This window comes from Phocoena phocoena, chromosome 6 (assembly GCF_963924675.1).
Source record: "Phocoena phocoena chromosome 6, mPhoPho1.1, whole genome shotgun sequence".
NCBI lineage: Eukaryota > Metazoa > Chordata > Mammalia > Artiodactyla > Phocoenidae > Phocoena > Phocoena phocoena.
Window position 1 is genome coordinate 98,053,486 of NC_089224.1, and position 13,826 is coordinate 98,067,311.

General features: G+C 47.4%; 2 protein-coding genes across 4 annotated transcripts in view; one reads left to right on the forward strand and one right to left on the reverse strand.

Moving 5' to 3' along the window:
- ASTN2 (astrotactin 2) overlaps positions 1 to 13,826 on the reverse strand; it is a 914,376-nt gene that overhangs the window by 206,137 nt on the left and 694,413 nt on the right. The window lies entirely within an intron of this gene.
- Positions 536 to 11,653, forward strand: TRIM32 (tripartite motif containing 32). Its single transcript, XM_065879306.1, has 2 exons — positions 536 to 562; positions 8,568 to 11,653. The coding sequence occupies exon 2, from the start codon at positions 8,648 to 8,650 to the stop codon at positions 10,607 to 10,609; it is 1,962 nt and encodes a 653-aa protein (XP_065735378.1). The 5' UTR covers positions 536 to 562; positions 8,568 to 8,647; the 3' UTR covers positions 10,610 to 11,653.

Here is a 13,826-nt window from a genome sequence, read left to right on the forward strand (position 1 = left end):
TAGTCTGCTGCGGTGTGTCACAGGGAGAACTGAGGGGCCCGAAGAGCTACCTTCCCAAGCACGTCCAGGTTCTGTGCTTGCCCCAGAGTGGATGTCGTATTGTCTCCTTGGCCCATTTCTCAGGTGGCAAAGCTGACGTGGAGCGAGGCCTTTCTGAGAGGTGCCAAGTCTTGGCTGAGGAACACTCCCGGAGGCCATGGTTTAGCAAAGGGGTTGACACAGGTTGGGGTCAGACACGTGAGTTCTGGTTTAGCTCCCGACTTGCTGAGTGAACTTAGGCCTCAGTTTCTTTAACCGTACAACGGGGACAGAAAGCTGAACTACGTGTTCCCAAGACACCTCGTTCTTTCCAGAGGGCTCGCCGCCACCCTGCCGCTGGGCCGCGAGCTCGGGCGCCGCTGCCTACAAGCCCCAGCATGCCTGTGGGGGGGGGCGGGGCGAAGTGACGGACAGGCGGTTCTGCGAATTGGCGCCCGCCAAGGGGCGCGCGTTGGCGCGTGCGCAGAGCGCGGCGGGCGGGTGGGCTGGCAGCAGTGGACGCGTCGGAGCCGCGGGCGGTCAGGTAGGGGGCGGGGTGGACGGTGGGGGACCCGGGACCGAGGCCGGAGTCGCGGGCGGTGGCTGACGAGCGGCGCGGGGGGCTGTGCCGGCGTGCAGCGGCCGGTCCACGCCAGAATGGCAGGGTCTGGGGGACCGGATCTGAGGAGTGGGATCGGGGTGGGGGTGGGGCTGCGCGGGGGCAGGCTCGGGAGCGGCGGGGGTCCGAGACGGGGCTGAGGAGCTCGGAGGAAATGCGGCCGGGGAGGGGAGCGAGGGACTCTGAGAAGAGTCGCGGTGCAGCATCTCGGGAGGTATGAGGTAATGTGGGGCCCTGAGGAGAGACGGGTGCAGCATCTGGGAGACGGGAGGGGATCTGAAGGCCCTGGAGGGACCAGGGGTGCAGTCTCGGAAATATGAAGGAATGGGGGAGCCTTGGTGACGTTTGGGGTGCAGAATCTCAGGGGGCTTGAGGGAGTCTGGGGGCACTAGGCTTTGGGGCGGGGGGCGAGATCTGAGGTCAGAGGGAGCAGGGTCCGGGGCTATCATCATGGCTGAGGAGGAAGCGTTTTCCCGAGTGGAATCTGGGGAAGAATGAGGGGCTGAGTTCGTGCGGGAATCAGTGGGAAGCAGTATCTGGTCGGCAGAAAGAAGAGATCTGGCTAAGGTTTGAAGCGACAGAAGACACGGGTGGGCAAAAGAGGAAGGAGCAGGGCTTGAGGGCGGGGCGGGATTCCTGCTGGCATGCAGGGGGTGGAGGCTCTGCTTGAGGGACGGCACACATCTGAGGTGTGGGACTGGGGTGTTAAACTGTGATGCAGGGCTGAAGGCTGCAGAGGTTTGGAAACAGAGATTAAAGGATCTGTGTCAGAGGGATTCAGGGCACATGAGTGAGCAACTGGTGAGGCTGGCAGGGTAGAGCTCAAAAGGCTGGAATTCTGTATTGTGGAAGAGTTGGGAATGGGATTTAGGAAGGGTTGAACGGTGGGGTGGAGAGGTACTGATTGGACTGTAGAATTAAGAGACTGAATAGAATCGTGGATGGGTGTCTAGGGCCGCTAAAGGAATTTTCCTGAAGTCTCTGCATGGGAAGCAAAGGGAGTTCTGGGGACCCAAAGACCTAGAAGTAATGTATGAAACTGTATATGAGCGTATGAAGTTGAGCGGAGTTCAGGGGTCCAGCAAGAAAGTCGTAAGTCTTTGAGCTCAGGACTCCTGAAGGAGCCTGACTGCCTGTGAGGGGCAGAACCTCCCTCAATTATTAGCCAGAGATCTCTTACCATGAGGCAGCCGTGGTACGCCCACTGACTCCACTCTGAACCCCAGACCTGCTGAAAGTGGTAGGCTTCGTGGGGGGGGGGGGGGAAGAGAGTGGTCAGTGGAATCATAAAGCAGGAGACTCTTCAAGGTCATCTGTCCCAGCCCCCCTTTGCCGGTCCCTTCAAGCTGTGGTGACAGTGTGTGAGACTTCCAGGGGATGAGTGGAACATGATCTCACGTCTTATTTTCCTTATCAGTGATATAAGTAGATTGGATTAATCCCACATGAGGTGTTTGAACTGGGAGAGAAACAAGAAAAGGGGATCTCAGATGCATTGAGCATTCAGTCCTGGGCCAAGTTCTAAAGAAATGGTTCCTAACTGGCAGTGGTTTTGTCCCCCAGGGGACATCTGGCAATGTCTGGAGCCATTTTTGGCTGTTATAGTTGGGGTGGGGGGAGGACTACTGGCCTCTCGTAGGTGACACCAGGGACGCTGTGAAACACCCTACAGCACACGGAACGGTCCTCACAACAAAGAAGTATCGGGTCCATGTCAGTAGTGCCGAAGTTGAACTCTGCACCGAGTCAGATATATCCTGGATTCCGATCTCGGCTCTGTCTTGAATGAGTTACTTAACCTTCCTGTGCCTCGCTCTTCATCTGTAAAATGGGGTTAATAACAGGACCTACATCACAGATTATTGTGACGACTCAGTGCAGTAAATCAGAGTGCTTCGTGTCTGGTGCATAGTAAATGCTCAACGTTTAGTAATATTTCATTTTCATATCTACTTTCTTACTCGTTTTCATAACAGCCCTACTAAGTAGGTGCTACCATATCCAGTTTTACACATAAGGAGACTAAGGCTTAGGCAGTGACTTGTCTAAGGTTCCACAGCTAGAGATGGCAAAGGTAGCTTCATATTCAGATCTCTGTAATCCTGTATTATTCTCTCTTCCCTTGCTGCTTCTTTGCTGGGGCCTGCCTGGTCTTACTGTCTATCTCAGCTCATTCCCCTCTAATGAAAGGATGACCCAGTGAGTATCGCTGAGTATCAAATTGAACTGTAAAGGGAATAAATCCATCTGATTAGGTAGGGAGTAGCCCTGGACTTTGTTCTTGATTTGCTCTTAGACCAGGACCAGTGGGTAGATAAGGAAAGGATCTTGAGGTTAGCAGACAGGATAAGGTGCAGGAGACTAGAGGGTGAAGTATGGAGGCCATTGGCTTGAAAAAACACTTCACAGCAGGGACCGAGGCTGAAGGCATCCATACTCTGGAAAGTAACTCCTGTTCTGAATGATCTCCTGTGGGCTTCTTTCCCTTGGAACAGAATGACAGCATTTGCTCTGTCAACTCCAGGACTAGCTATAGCATTGCTGAAACCAGCTCAGAAACATAGTAGGACTGCATCAGAAGGCCGGAGACCTAGCTGGAAAATCCACACACAGCCCTAAGGAAGATATGTAATGGAAATGGAGTCAGCCTGGGAATCAGAGGCTTAAAGTTCAAAACCTTTCCTCTGCTGCTAATTTACTAGGAGATCTTGGACAAGTACTTGCCCTTATCAGCTTCAATCTATTGAAAACACGAATAGCTACCATTTATTGAGTGCTTATTGTGTGCATTATCTCAGTTAATCCTGCCAGTGATCCTGCTAATAATCTAGGTGCTATTCTACATTTTACAGATGAAAAAACTAATAGGTTAAATGATTTACCCAAGTCTCCATAGCAAGTTGCAAAGCAGGGATGTGAGCCCAGATCTGTCTGACTCATAAGTTACATTATACTAGTTTTAGTAGAAAGGCTTTTTCAATACTTAAGAGCCCATACACTCATGTCTGGAGAGTGCTTGGTGGTCAAAACTTTACAAGGCCCTTGAAGTGGTTCATCGTCCCTGCACACGGATGTGCTGCCTCTTTGACACTACCTCCATTAGGTTCTTCTAGTGGAACAATCAGATTAAAAATCCATTCCTAGGTACCTTTACCAGCCTCTCAGGCAGAGTGCCTAGAGCTAATGGTAGCCTAATCAACTAGGAAACTATAATACATCTTTTGCGTGGCTGTGGTTTTATGGCTGGGAGTTGACACACCTGGATTTGAATCTCACTTCTACTACTTAGCAGCTTTGAAACCTTGGACAGGTTGCTTTTCTTTGAGCCTAGTTTCCTTATTTATAAAGAGGAATAAAACATACTTCACGTAGTTATTATGAGAATAAGAGGTAATGTGTAAAAAGTGCCTGACATTCAGTAAATGGCAGTTTTATGAGAGGTAGCAATTATGAGAGGATGGTGAGGCTGGAAGGGGACTGAGTATTGCTTTGCCAAATTTCCTTGAACCTAAGCAGCCCCCACTGGTCTCCCCCAAATTCCCATCCCCTCTTGTACCTTTCCCAGGATCTGCTTCTTGATCCTTTAATCAAAAGCTCATGGTTAAATGTGCATATGCTGTATGCAGAGAAACGAACTGAGAGTAGGGTGGGTCGAGATCAGTTGGAAGTCCCCCGAGAAGACTGCTGATATTCCCCTTGTCCTATATTCTTTGAGTCTCATTGGCAGCATTGCACATGTTTGTGGAAGATTCAGGGGATCCTTTCTAGGTCCTGCAGTTTTGGAGGAAGACAGAGGACAGACAAGTGTTATTTGTTTTTTTTTTTTCCAGCAAACTTATTGATTTAGAGTTGTAGCTAAAGATTTTTTTTCGCTGCAAACATGCCCTTCTGGGTTGTTTTGTGTGTCCCACAGTGGTACAGCTTTGGGGTCATGCCTGCGTTTCCCAATGATCCCCTACTTGCGGAGTTTATCTTAGCTGTTGGCGGGTACCTTAAATGCCCTGAGTAATGTAACATTAAGAATCCTCTCCCACACACAGAACTGGGTGAGTGTCAGATGAGGACCTCACTGACTTTCTTAAAATTAGCCCTGCTAGCCACTCCTGGAGAGTGAGCATTGGTGGCAGGGAGATGGTTATGCACTTGCTTCGCATTCCATTCAAATGCTGGAGGAATAAACAAAGTTTAGAAAGCTGTCATGAAAGGAAATGTGATAAGCCTTGCGAAAAACCCAGTCAAACCAGGGGACTGTATAAGAAGTAGGATGGACCTTTATGTCTTGTGAAAGGAAATGTAGGTGCTGTTTCACATGTTTTCTAGTTTTTATGTGAACTCTGTTCCTGTCTGTTTTTGCTCAAAATTATATCTCCAGTGTTTTCATGGGGCTGGACTCACAGTAGGTGCTCAGTAAAGATTTGTTGTTTAATTTCTTAAAGTCCTGCAGTTTTGCTCATAGCTTAAGCCCCCCAAGGGGTGAACAGGTTTAGGGAATAGAGACATCTAGAGAACTATCCCATGGTGGGGATTCCACCACTGGATGGTAATTTGAAACCTTAGGTCATCTCTAATCCTTTGATTTTGAGAATAGATAAAACGATCTCCAGGGAAGGTTCAGAATTTTAATTTTTGAAGTGTACTATCTGATAGCTTGGGTGCTGTCTGCCTTTTGAAAAGTGCCTGTTCATTCCTTCTCACTGGCTGGGTGGTCGCCAGCGCCACCACGGCTGCTACTCCTGCTATTACTAAAATCTATATTTTATTGCATAATTCCTTTTATGCCCCTCTTGGTATTTTCTGAACAAGAGAAGTTGTGAATTCATTTGCCAGTTTCTAACATGGATATCTAGTGTCCTCAATCAAATTCCTTCAAAGCTGACAGGTTATGAATCTTTATGTGCCTTTATATGCCATAGAGGAAAGATTCTTCATCCTTTCAAATGCAGTTTGTAAACTAAATGCTTTGTTAATACTAGTACTAGTTGTTATAATGTTAATACTGTTCCTGATTGTTACTAAAGTTATGATAAATAGCAGTTTTTCATTGCATACCTACCAGTTTCCAGACTAAGCACTTTATATGGATTATTATCACACTAACCGTTTTATAAAGTAAGAAATTATCATCACAGTAACTATAAAGTTAGTTATCTTCTATAAAGTAAGAAAACAGGTTTAGTGAGATTAAATAACTTGCTTCCTGTCCCACAACTTGTAAATGACATGCTGATTTGATCCCAGTTCTGTCTGACTTCAAGGTTCACAGGTTTTTGTTTTTGTTCTGCTACCCTTGTTATTTATGTCATAGACTGGGGAAAGCCTGGTGGTGCCAGAAGCAGCTAGATCAGGCTAGGGTATGACTATAGAGTTTTCCTGAGTCTTAGGGCAGCTGGTGCAAACACAGCTTAAGGGGTAGGTTCTCATGCGAAGCTGAACCAGAGCTGGGCTAGTATCAGTATGGGGTGTGCAGTACTAATCATGAGATCAAAGAAATTGGTGGGGGGGGCAGTAAGCTGAGGTGGGGGGTCAAGAGCTGACAGTACAAAGTGCACAACAGGAAATATGTTCAAAGTATCAGGAAGGCAGCCAAAATTGTAAATAACATGTTGGGGGTTCATTCTGATTGGTGTTAGATTTTATAAATGGCAGAAAATGGGCAGCTAACTTAAAGACTTGGGATGATAAGACAATTCCTTTCACACATACGTCTTCTCAAGGGAAACTGAATTCAAATTGACCTTCCACCTGAATGCTTCTCGGTGCTAACAATAATGACCAGCTGTATCCTTCTGGAAGAGAGGGGCTGTCTCTGCCGGTCACATAGCCTCAGACCTAGAAAAGGCCTGAACCATATCTCCCATTTCTACAACCTGGGAACACCACTTTCAGCGGGAGCCTAGACTGATACGCAGCTATCTCCACACCTGACGCTTTAGTGATGGGACCTCATGTTTCCTGGCAAAGCATGGCAGCTTTAGGAAAGGGATCCTTGACATTCTCTTTTGCCTCAGAGAGCCTAGTGAAGCTGCATACAGATGAGATATTTTGGGGAGTGGACGCGGGCATAGTAAATTCATTTTTTAAAGTGGACGGCTTAAACAGGGAGGCAGGAAGCTTTTAAATGGAAGGAGGTGGTATGATATTCCAGAAAACTGGAGAAAGAATTTGCTGGTATTTTTACAAGTTGGCAGACTTGTTTAATTAGCTAATCTGCAGTGCCAGTTCTGAGAAGAACAGATGTCCCTGTGCACTGCAAAGTTACATGCTCTGGATCCAGATACCAAATGTTGCCCTCAGTCTGTTGTCCCAGATGATGGAAGAGAGAACTGAAGCTATTGGTTTGGAATTGAGGAGGTCTGCATGGGTTCTGAGCTGAGGTTTCTATAAGATTGCAGCCAGACCCATGACATTTAAGCATTCAGCGTTCACAGCTTAGTCACATGGGATAGTCCCATGAGACCTTTTAGGTTCATGGTATGGGGTAATGTGTTATTTTGTTGAGGCATGGATTTGAATCGTAAGAGGTTGCCAGGCTGGTGTGTGGGAGTGGGTCACTCAGCTAATAAAGCAATCTAACCCACTCTAGAGCAGCTAAATCTCATGATTCTTTCTTAATTGTGGAGACAATTCTATGCTGTTAGGCAGCATTTCTCAGAGTACGGTAAGTGTTGTATGACGGGAAAGAAAAAAGCCTGAAGTAATGTTGGGTTAAATAAAGTTAAAGATATCTGTACTGCATGGTTCTACCATGTCTGCACCATGTGACCTTGAGCCAGTTTTTCTGAGCCTTAGCTTCCTCATCTGTAAAATAGGGTAATGAAAATAGTACTTACATCATAGGATTATTATGAGTATTAAATGAGAGAGATTAAGTATATGGAGCATCTAGCATGCTATCTAGCACATAGTAAGCACTAGATGTATACTCTTTCCTTTCCAGTAGAAGGAAAGTGGGATTTCAGGGAGGTTGGATTGACTTTAGACAGATTGTGCATGTCTGCTCCTGAATATCTGTCAGACTGTGATAACAAAGCTAAATATGGGGAAATTTGTAACACGTATCTCTGCGCTGACTCCCCTTCTTCTCTATGGGTGGAGAAAGAATTAATGACATTTGCAAAGCTTTTCTCAGCTTGCTGCATTGCCCTGAAAACCAAGCTAACTGGTCTTCCTCCTCCTTCTTCTCGATGGTTGACCATCTGCAGATCACAAGACTGCACAGGTGCAGCTGTAGGATTTGCATTTAAGAAGGGCTGAATTTATCCTTGGGCCTCACCTTGCTAGATCTATTCATTCTTATTTTGGGTATAAATTGACATTGACATAAGGCTGCAGAGACAGCACTGAGATCTCTATGGTTCTACTTCATGAGCATATGCGGATCGAGGAGGGTGGGAGAATTCATGGCATGTACTGCTTGTAGGAGGGGGTATTTCAGGCCAAAACTAAGTCCCTGATAAGGGACTACCATTTCTCAAATCATCCGGGCTTGAGTCTTTGGCTGTCTTAGCTCTACCACTTCCCCACCCCAATCCACTCAGCTAACAAATCTTAGTGATCGTACTTATGGAATATTGCTCAAATGCATCTTCTTTCCATTTCCACCACCTGCTCCCTAGTTCAGGCTCCCTGTAACTTTTGCCAGGCAGTTTTGCAGTATCTTCCAAACTAGTTTCTCTGCCTTTTCCCCCACTGCATTCAAGCTTTGATCATATTAGTTCCCGGCTCCAAAACATGCATTGTTTCTCTGTGTTCATCAGAATGAAAGTTCCGAGGTCTCATTTTGGCTCTGAAGGCTTCTTATAATCATTCCCCAGTTTACCTTTCCAAACCAGTCAGTGACTGAACTGAGTGATGGCAGCCATTCTCTAAATGTTTCCTGAGTGATTTACCTCGTAGAGGCAGTGGAATAATGGCTTCCTTTTCTCTTTAGCAGGATCCAACCCTCTGGAGCATGAACACCAAGCTGTTCGGTCCCGGGCTGTGCTAGCAGGCCCCTTCAAGGCAAGAGCAATGGCTGCGGCAGCAGCTTCTCACCTGAACCTGGATGCCCTGCGGGAAGTGCTGGAATGCCCCATCTGCATGGAGTCCTTCACAGAGGAGCAGCTGCGGCCCAAGCTCCTGCACTGTGGCCATACCATCTGCCGCCAGTGCCTGGAGAAGCTACTGGCCAGTAGCATCAATGGTGTCCGCTGTCCCTTTTGCAGCAAGATTACCCGCATAACCAGCCTGACCCAGCTGACGGACAACCTGACGGTGCTGAAGATCATTGACACGGCTGGGCTCAGTGAGGCCGTGGGGCTGCTCATGTGCCGGTCGTGCGGGCGGCGGCTGCCCCGGCAGTTCTGCCGAAGCTGCAGCGTGGTGCTGTGTGAGCCCTGCCGGGAGGCGGACCACCAGCCTCCTGGCCACTGTACACTCCCTGTCAAAGAAGCAGCTGAGGAGCGGCGTCGGGACTTTGGAGAGAAGTTGGCCCGTCTGCGGGAGCTTATGGGGGAGCTGCAGCGCCGGAAGGTAGCCTTGGAAGGAGTCTCCAAGGACCTTCAGGCGAGGTATAAAGCAGTCCTCCAGGAGTACGGGCACGAAGAGCGCAGGGTCCAGGAGGAGCTGGCTCGCTCCCGGAAGTTCTTCACGGGCTCGTTGGCCGAGGTTGAGAAGTCTAACAGCCAGGTGGTAGAGGAGCAGAGTTACCTGCTCAACGTCGCCGAGGTGCAGGCCGTGTCTCGCTGTGACTACTTCTTGGCCAAGATCAAGCAGGCAGACGTAGCACTACTGGAAGAGACAGCCGACGAGGAGGAGCCGGCGCTCACTGCCAGCCTGCCCCGGGAGCTCACCCTGCAGGACGTGGAGCTCCTCAAGGTTGGCCACGTTGGCCCCCTCCAAATCGGGCAGGCGGCTAGGAAGCCCCGGACAGTCAACATGGAAGACTCCTGGGCCATGGAGGCTGCGGCCTCTGCTGCCTCTTCCTCCGTTCCATTTAGAGAGATGGACATGAGCCCTGAGGAAGTGGCCGCTAGCCCTAGGGCCTCGCCTGCTAAGCAGCGGGGCTCTGACACAGCCGCCAGCATCCAGCAGTGCCTCTTTCTCAAGAAGATGGGGGCCAAAGGCAGCACTCCAGGCATGTTCAACCTCCCAGTCAGTCTCTACGTGACCAGTCAAGGCGAAGTGCTGGTTGCTGACCGTGGCAACTACCGTATACAAGTCTTTACCCGCAAAGGCTTTTTGAAGGAGATCCGCCGCAGCCCCAGTGGCATCGATAGCTTTGTTCTGAGCTTCCTTGGGGCTGACTTGCCCAATCTCACTCCTCTCTCAGTTGCCATGAACTGCCATGGGCTGATTGGTGTGACTGACAGCTATGACAACTCCCTCAAGGTATACACCTCGGATGGCCACTGCGTGGCCTGTCACAGGAGCCAGCTGAGCAAACCCTGGGGCATCACAGCCCTTCCATCTGGCCAGTTTGTGGTAACTGATGTGGAAGGTGGAAAGCTCTGGTGCTTCACTGTTGACCGAGGAGCAGGGGTGGTGAAGTACAGCTGCCTCTGCAGTGCTGTGCGGCCCAAGTTTGTCACCTGTGACGCTGAAGGCACTGTCTACTTCACCCAGGGCTTGGGCCTCAATCTGGAGAGTCGGCAGAATGAGCACCACCTGGAGGGCGGCTTCTCCATTGGCTCTGTGGGCCCCGACGGGCAGCTGGGCCGCCAGATTAGCCACTTCTTCTCGGAGAACGAGGATTTCCGCTGCATTGCTGGCATGTGTGTGGATGCCCGTGGTGATCTCATCGTGGCTGACAGTAGTCGCAAAGAAATTCTCCACTTTCCTAAGGGTGGGGGCTATAGCGTCCTTATTCGAGAGGGGCTCACCTGTCCAGTGGGCATCGCCCTCACACCTAAGGGGCAGCTGCTGGTCTTGGACTGTTGGGATCATTGCATCAAGGTTTACAGCTACCATCTGAGAAGATATTCTACCCCTTAGGGGCTGGGAAATAGCAGTTTCTTCTGCTCCCCAAGCAGCTTCCCTTCCCTGTTCCTTGGTTGTTGGTGGTACTATAGTGTAGACTTGGCCTGTGTCCTGATTTCGGCTGGCTAGTCCTAGAAGTTTAGAAGCTCTGTCTTCTAGTGTTTTTCATTTGCATTATCTCCTCGCCTAGGTTTAGAGTTTTAACAGATGCATTACCCCAAATAGGACACATGATATGAGGTTAGCTGATGTTTCATTAGAACTTAGGCACTTCTAAGGCTTCAGCGGAGAGCCTCTTTCCCCTGTATTTGAAATTTTCCCGTGTATTGAACCCTTGTTGATTTTCCTCTCTTCTGGCTTTGATAACTCTGGTCCATTATTTCCTTCCTATTACAACATGCTCCATCTGTGACACTTCCTCTTCAGCTCTCCTGCATTTAGTGTGCATGTATTTAGTGGGATCTACTCTCCCTTTCAGTGACACTTCAGACATCATATTCCTGTGGCATGACGTCTCAGGTCTGACCACCTTTACCAGTGTGAAAGACCATTCATTTAGTGCCACCATGGGAGCTATACAGTCCCTTTGGGAAGCAGTACCTCTTGGCTCTGGGGGTTTTGTGCCATCTTGGATTGGTCTGTAATTGCAGGTGTGACAGAGAATGGATTGACCCTCGTTGGTGTCGAAGGCTTTAGCCTGGAAATCGCTTGCCTCTTAAAGGAGCATGTGGATTGGAATTATGCCAAAGCATAGGAAGTTGCAAATAAACAAAAATAAATGCTAATATAGTCAGCAAACATTCTTGAATAGTCTCTAGAGCACATCATTTTTCCTATTACCTCTCTCCACTGACCTGTGCTAGGAGCTGTCTGTGGAATTGTACAACACGGGCCAGGGCCAACAAAGTGGGGAGGTGGACACATCTCGTTTTCATTGCTAGAGCAAAACTGTTTGGTCCTTATTCTGTGTTTTCCTCAAGTCAGTGCACAGTATTTGGTTTGGGGATTTATTTCCATCTCTCTATCAAGCATTAACTAATTGATAATTGTCTTTTCATCTCTGGTATTCATGTCTTTTAATTAAATGTGGAATTTGGGAGGTGAGGGGAGGGATAAGTTGTACCTTGCTGCTTTGCTTCCATGTCTGACACTGCATTCTTTGAGAGTAGTACGAATCTACCTAGGTCAAGATTCAGCAAAAAGCACTATTATGTAAAGATAATCCAAAACTTACTTCCACATACACGTGTACAGAATCAGCCCCCAAGGTCTATAGTCACCAACACCCTGTTCTAAACTCAGCCTCCACCATCTGCTTTATCCTTATAATTACAGTTCAACAAAGGAAGAAACGTGTGCTTTTAGGAAGCCCAGAAGTGGGTGAGGGACTTTGTGACAAGGTTCCTCAGGCTTTGGTGTTTACCAAGCAACATATCTTGTACCCTGGGTGCAGGGCTGATGGCAAGCCAAAAAACTATTACCTTGCTTTCACAGACACAAAATCTGCTAAGCCGAGCTACTCAAAATTGTTTTTTTTGGTGGTGGTGTTGCTTTTTTGGCCTCTCTTGTGGTAGCTGCCAAAGGATAGGAAAGGAGCTAATTAAAATGATGTTGAACTGGTCTGTCTCGTGCTTTTCATCTGGAGAAAGCCCCATGTTCTGATTATGAAATTGCATCCGATTTCTAAAGATTGCATAATTGAGAGGAAATTGATCCAGTTAAAAGTGCATCCCAAATGACTCCACTAGTTGTTAGAGCCACTTTATCTGTGGTAGCACCTGGAAGCAGGAGATCTATCTTTGCTGTCAGTGGGGGACTTGCTGAGGCAATAATGGTGGCCGAGGCCTTTGGCACAAGGTTTGCAGCAGAGATACGGATATGACATTGTGGGCTGGCTTGACATAAACAATGCCAGAAAACCTCCAGCTGCCTATGCCTTTGCAAGGAAGTGCTGTCACTGTTGGCATTCAGCATTTAGGTCTAACCCATCTCTGAACCACACTCATGCCTTGGCCTTCAAATGCAGCAGGTATCTGCTGGCTCAGAATGGAAATAAATGCGGTCTGAATGTTTTTGTTCCTTTGATGTGAGTATTTTAGGCTGTGCTGAGTACAGTCAATTTTCCAGTTATCTACCAAGTTGAATTGCAGAATATAGCCTCAAGAAACTGATATGCTCAATTATAGCAGTTTTTTGTTGTTGTTTTCTCTTTTTAAGCAGTAATACCTTCATTCAGATAAAGTCTTAAATGCAAGTCAATTATGTAATAAACCAGAGTGCAGCAGCACTGGTTGAAGCAGGCTCGTGGGCCTGGAGAACAGGCTTATCCCCTCACCTAACCTGTGTCCAATTGCAAAACTCATGAATCTACGGAACACTTTCTGAAAACCACTAAACTACAACATCGCTTATCTTCCAGTTCCATCTTATTAGCCATATGGCCATGGGAAAGTCACTTACCCCTTCCTCTTCTGGAAAATGATGAAAGTGATCCCTGTCTCCATGACGGGTGTAAGATGTGAGATAATAGATGTTAAAATACTCGCTACAGTTCTTGGCACACTCCATCAGTGAAGGCTATTATCTTCTATTGAGTTGTTCAAAAGAGTGGGGTTAGGTTGTCCAACCACTCTGAATAATACCTTCCATCTTTCCTGTTGTTACAGGTTCCTACTTGCCAATCAAAACCTTTCTCAGGCATTTCCTCCCACTAGCCATAAGTCTTCAAATAAATCTGGTCACCTGTTCCTTTTTACTATCACTCTACCTATTTCATGTTTCTATTATTATATAACTTACTGTGTTGCAATTATTTGCCCATATATTTGAGCTTTATTGAGGGTTAGCTTTAATCTCTAGCTAAGAGCACATAGCATGGTGCCTAATATACAGTATGTCCTCAGTTATTTAATTGGCTGTTATTTATATGACCTGGTGATGGTAGGCCCTCCAGTAACACCCTCACATTGGCTAAAAGATAAAGGCAGACAAATGACTTATAGGTTCATTAACTCCCTGCTTTCCTTTATCATTTCTGAGTAATTATATAGAATTTAAGGTTTTGGAGCAATGATTCATTCAATATTGAGTACCTACTGTGAGCCCAGTACTATGCCAGGTGTTCAGAAAATTTTTAAAAATGATAAGTAATATTAATGTGTCTACTTTCTCGTAAGTTATTTTCACAGTCTTTCTAAAGTATTTGGAATTGTATTCCATTGCCCTGGGCTTT

What these genes read in the sequence shown, in the direction of transcription:
- TRIM32 (XM_065879306.1), top strand. Translation starts at nt 8,648, where the DNA reads ATGGCTGCGGCAGCAGCTTCTCACCTGAACCTGGATGCCCTGCGGGAA.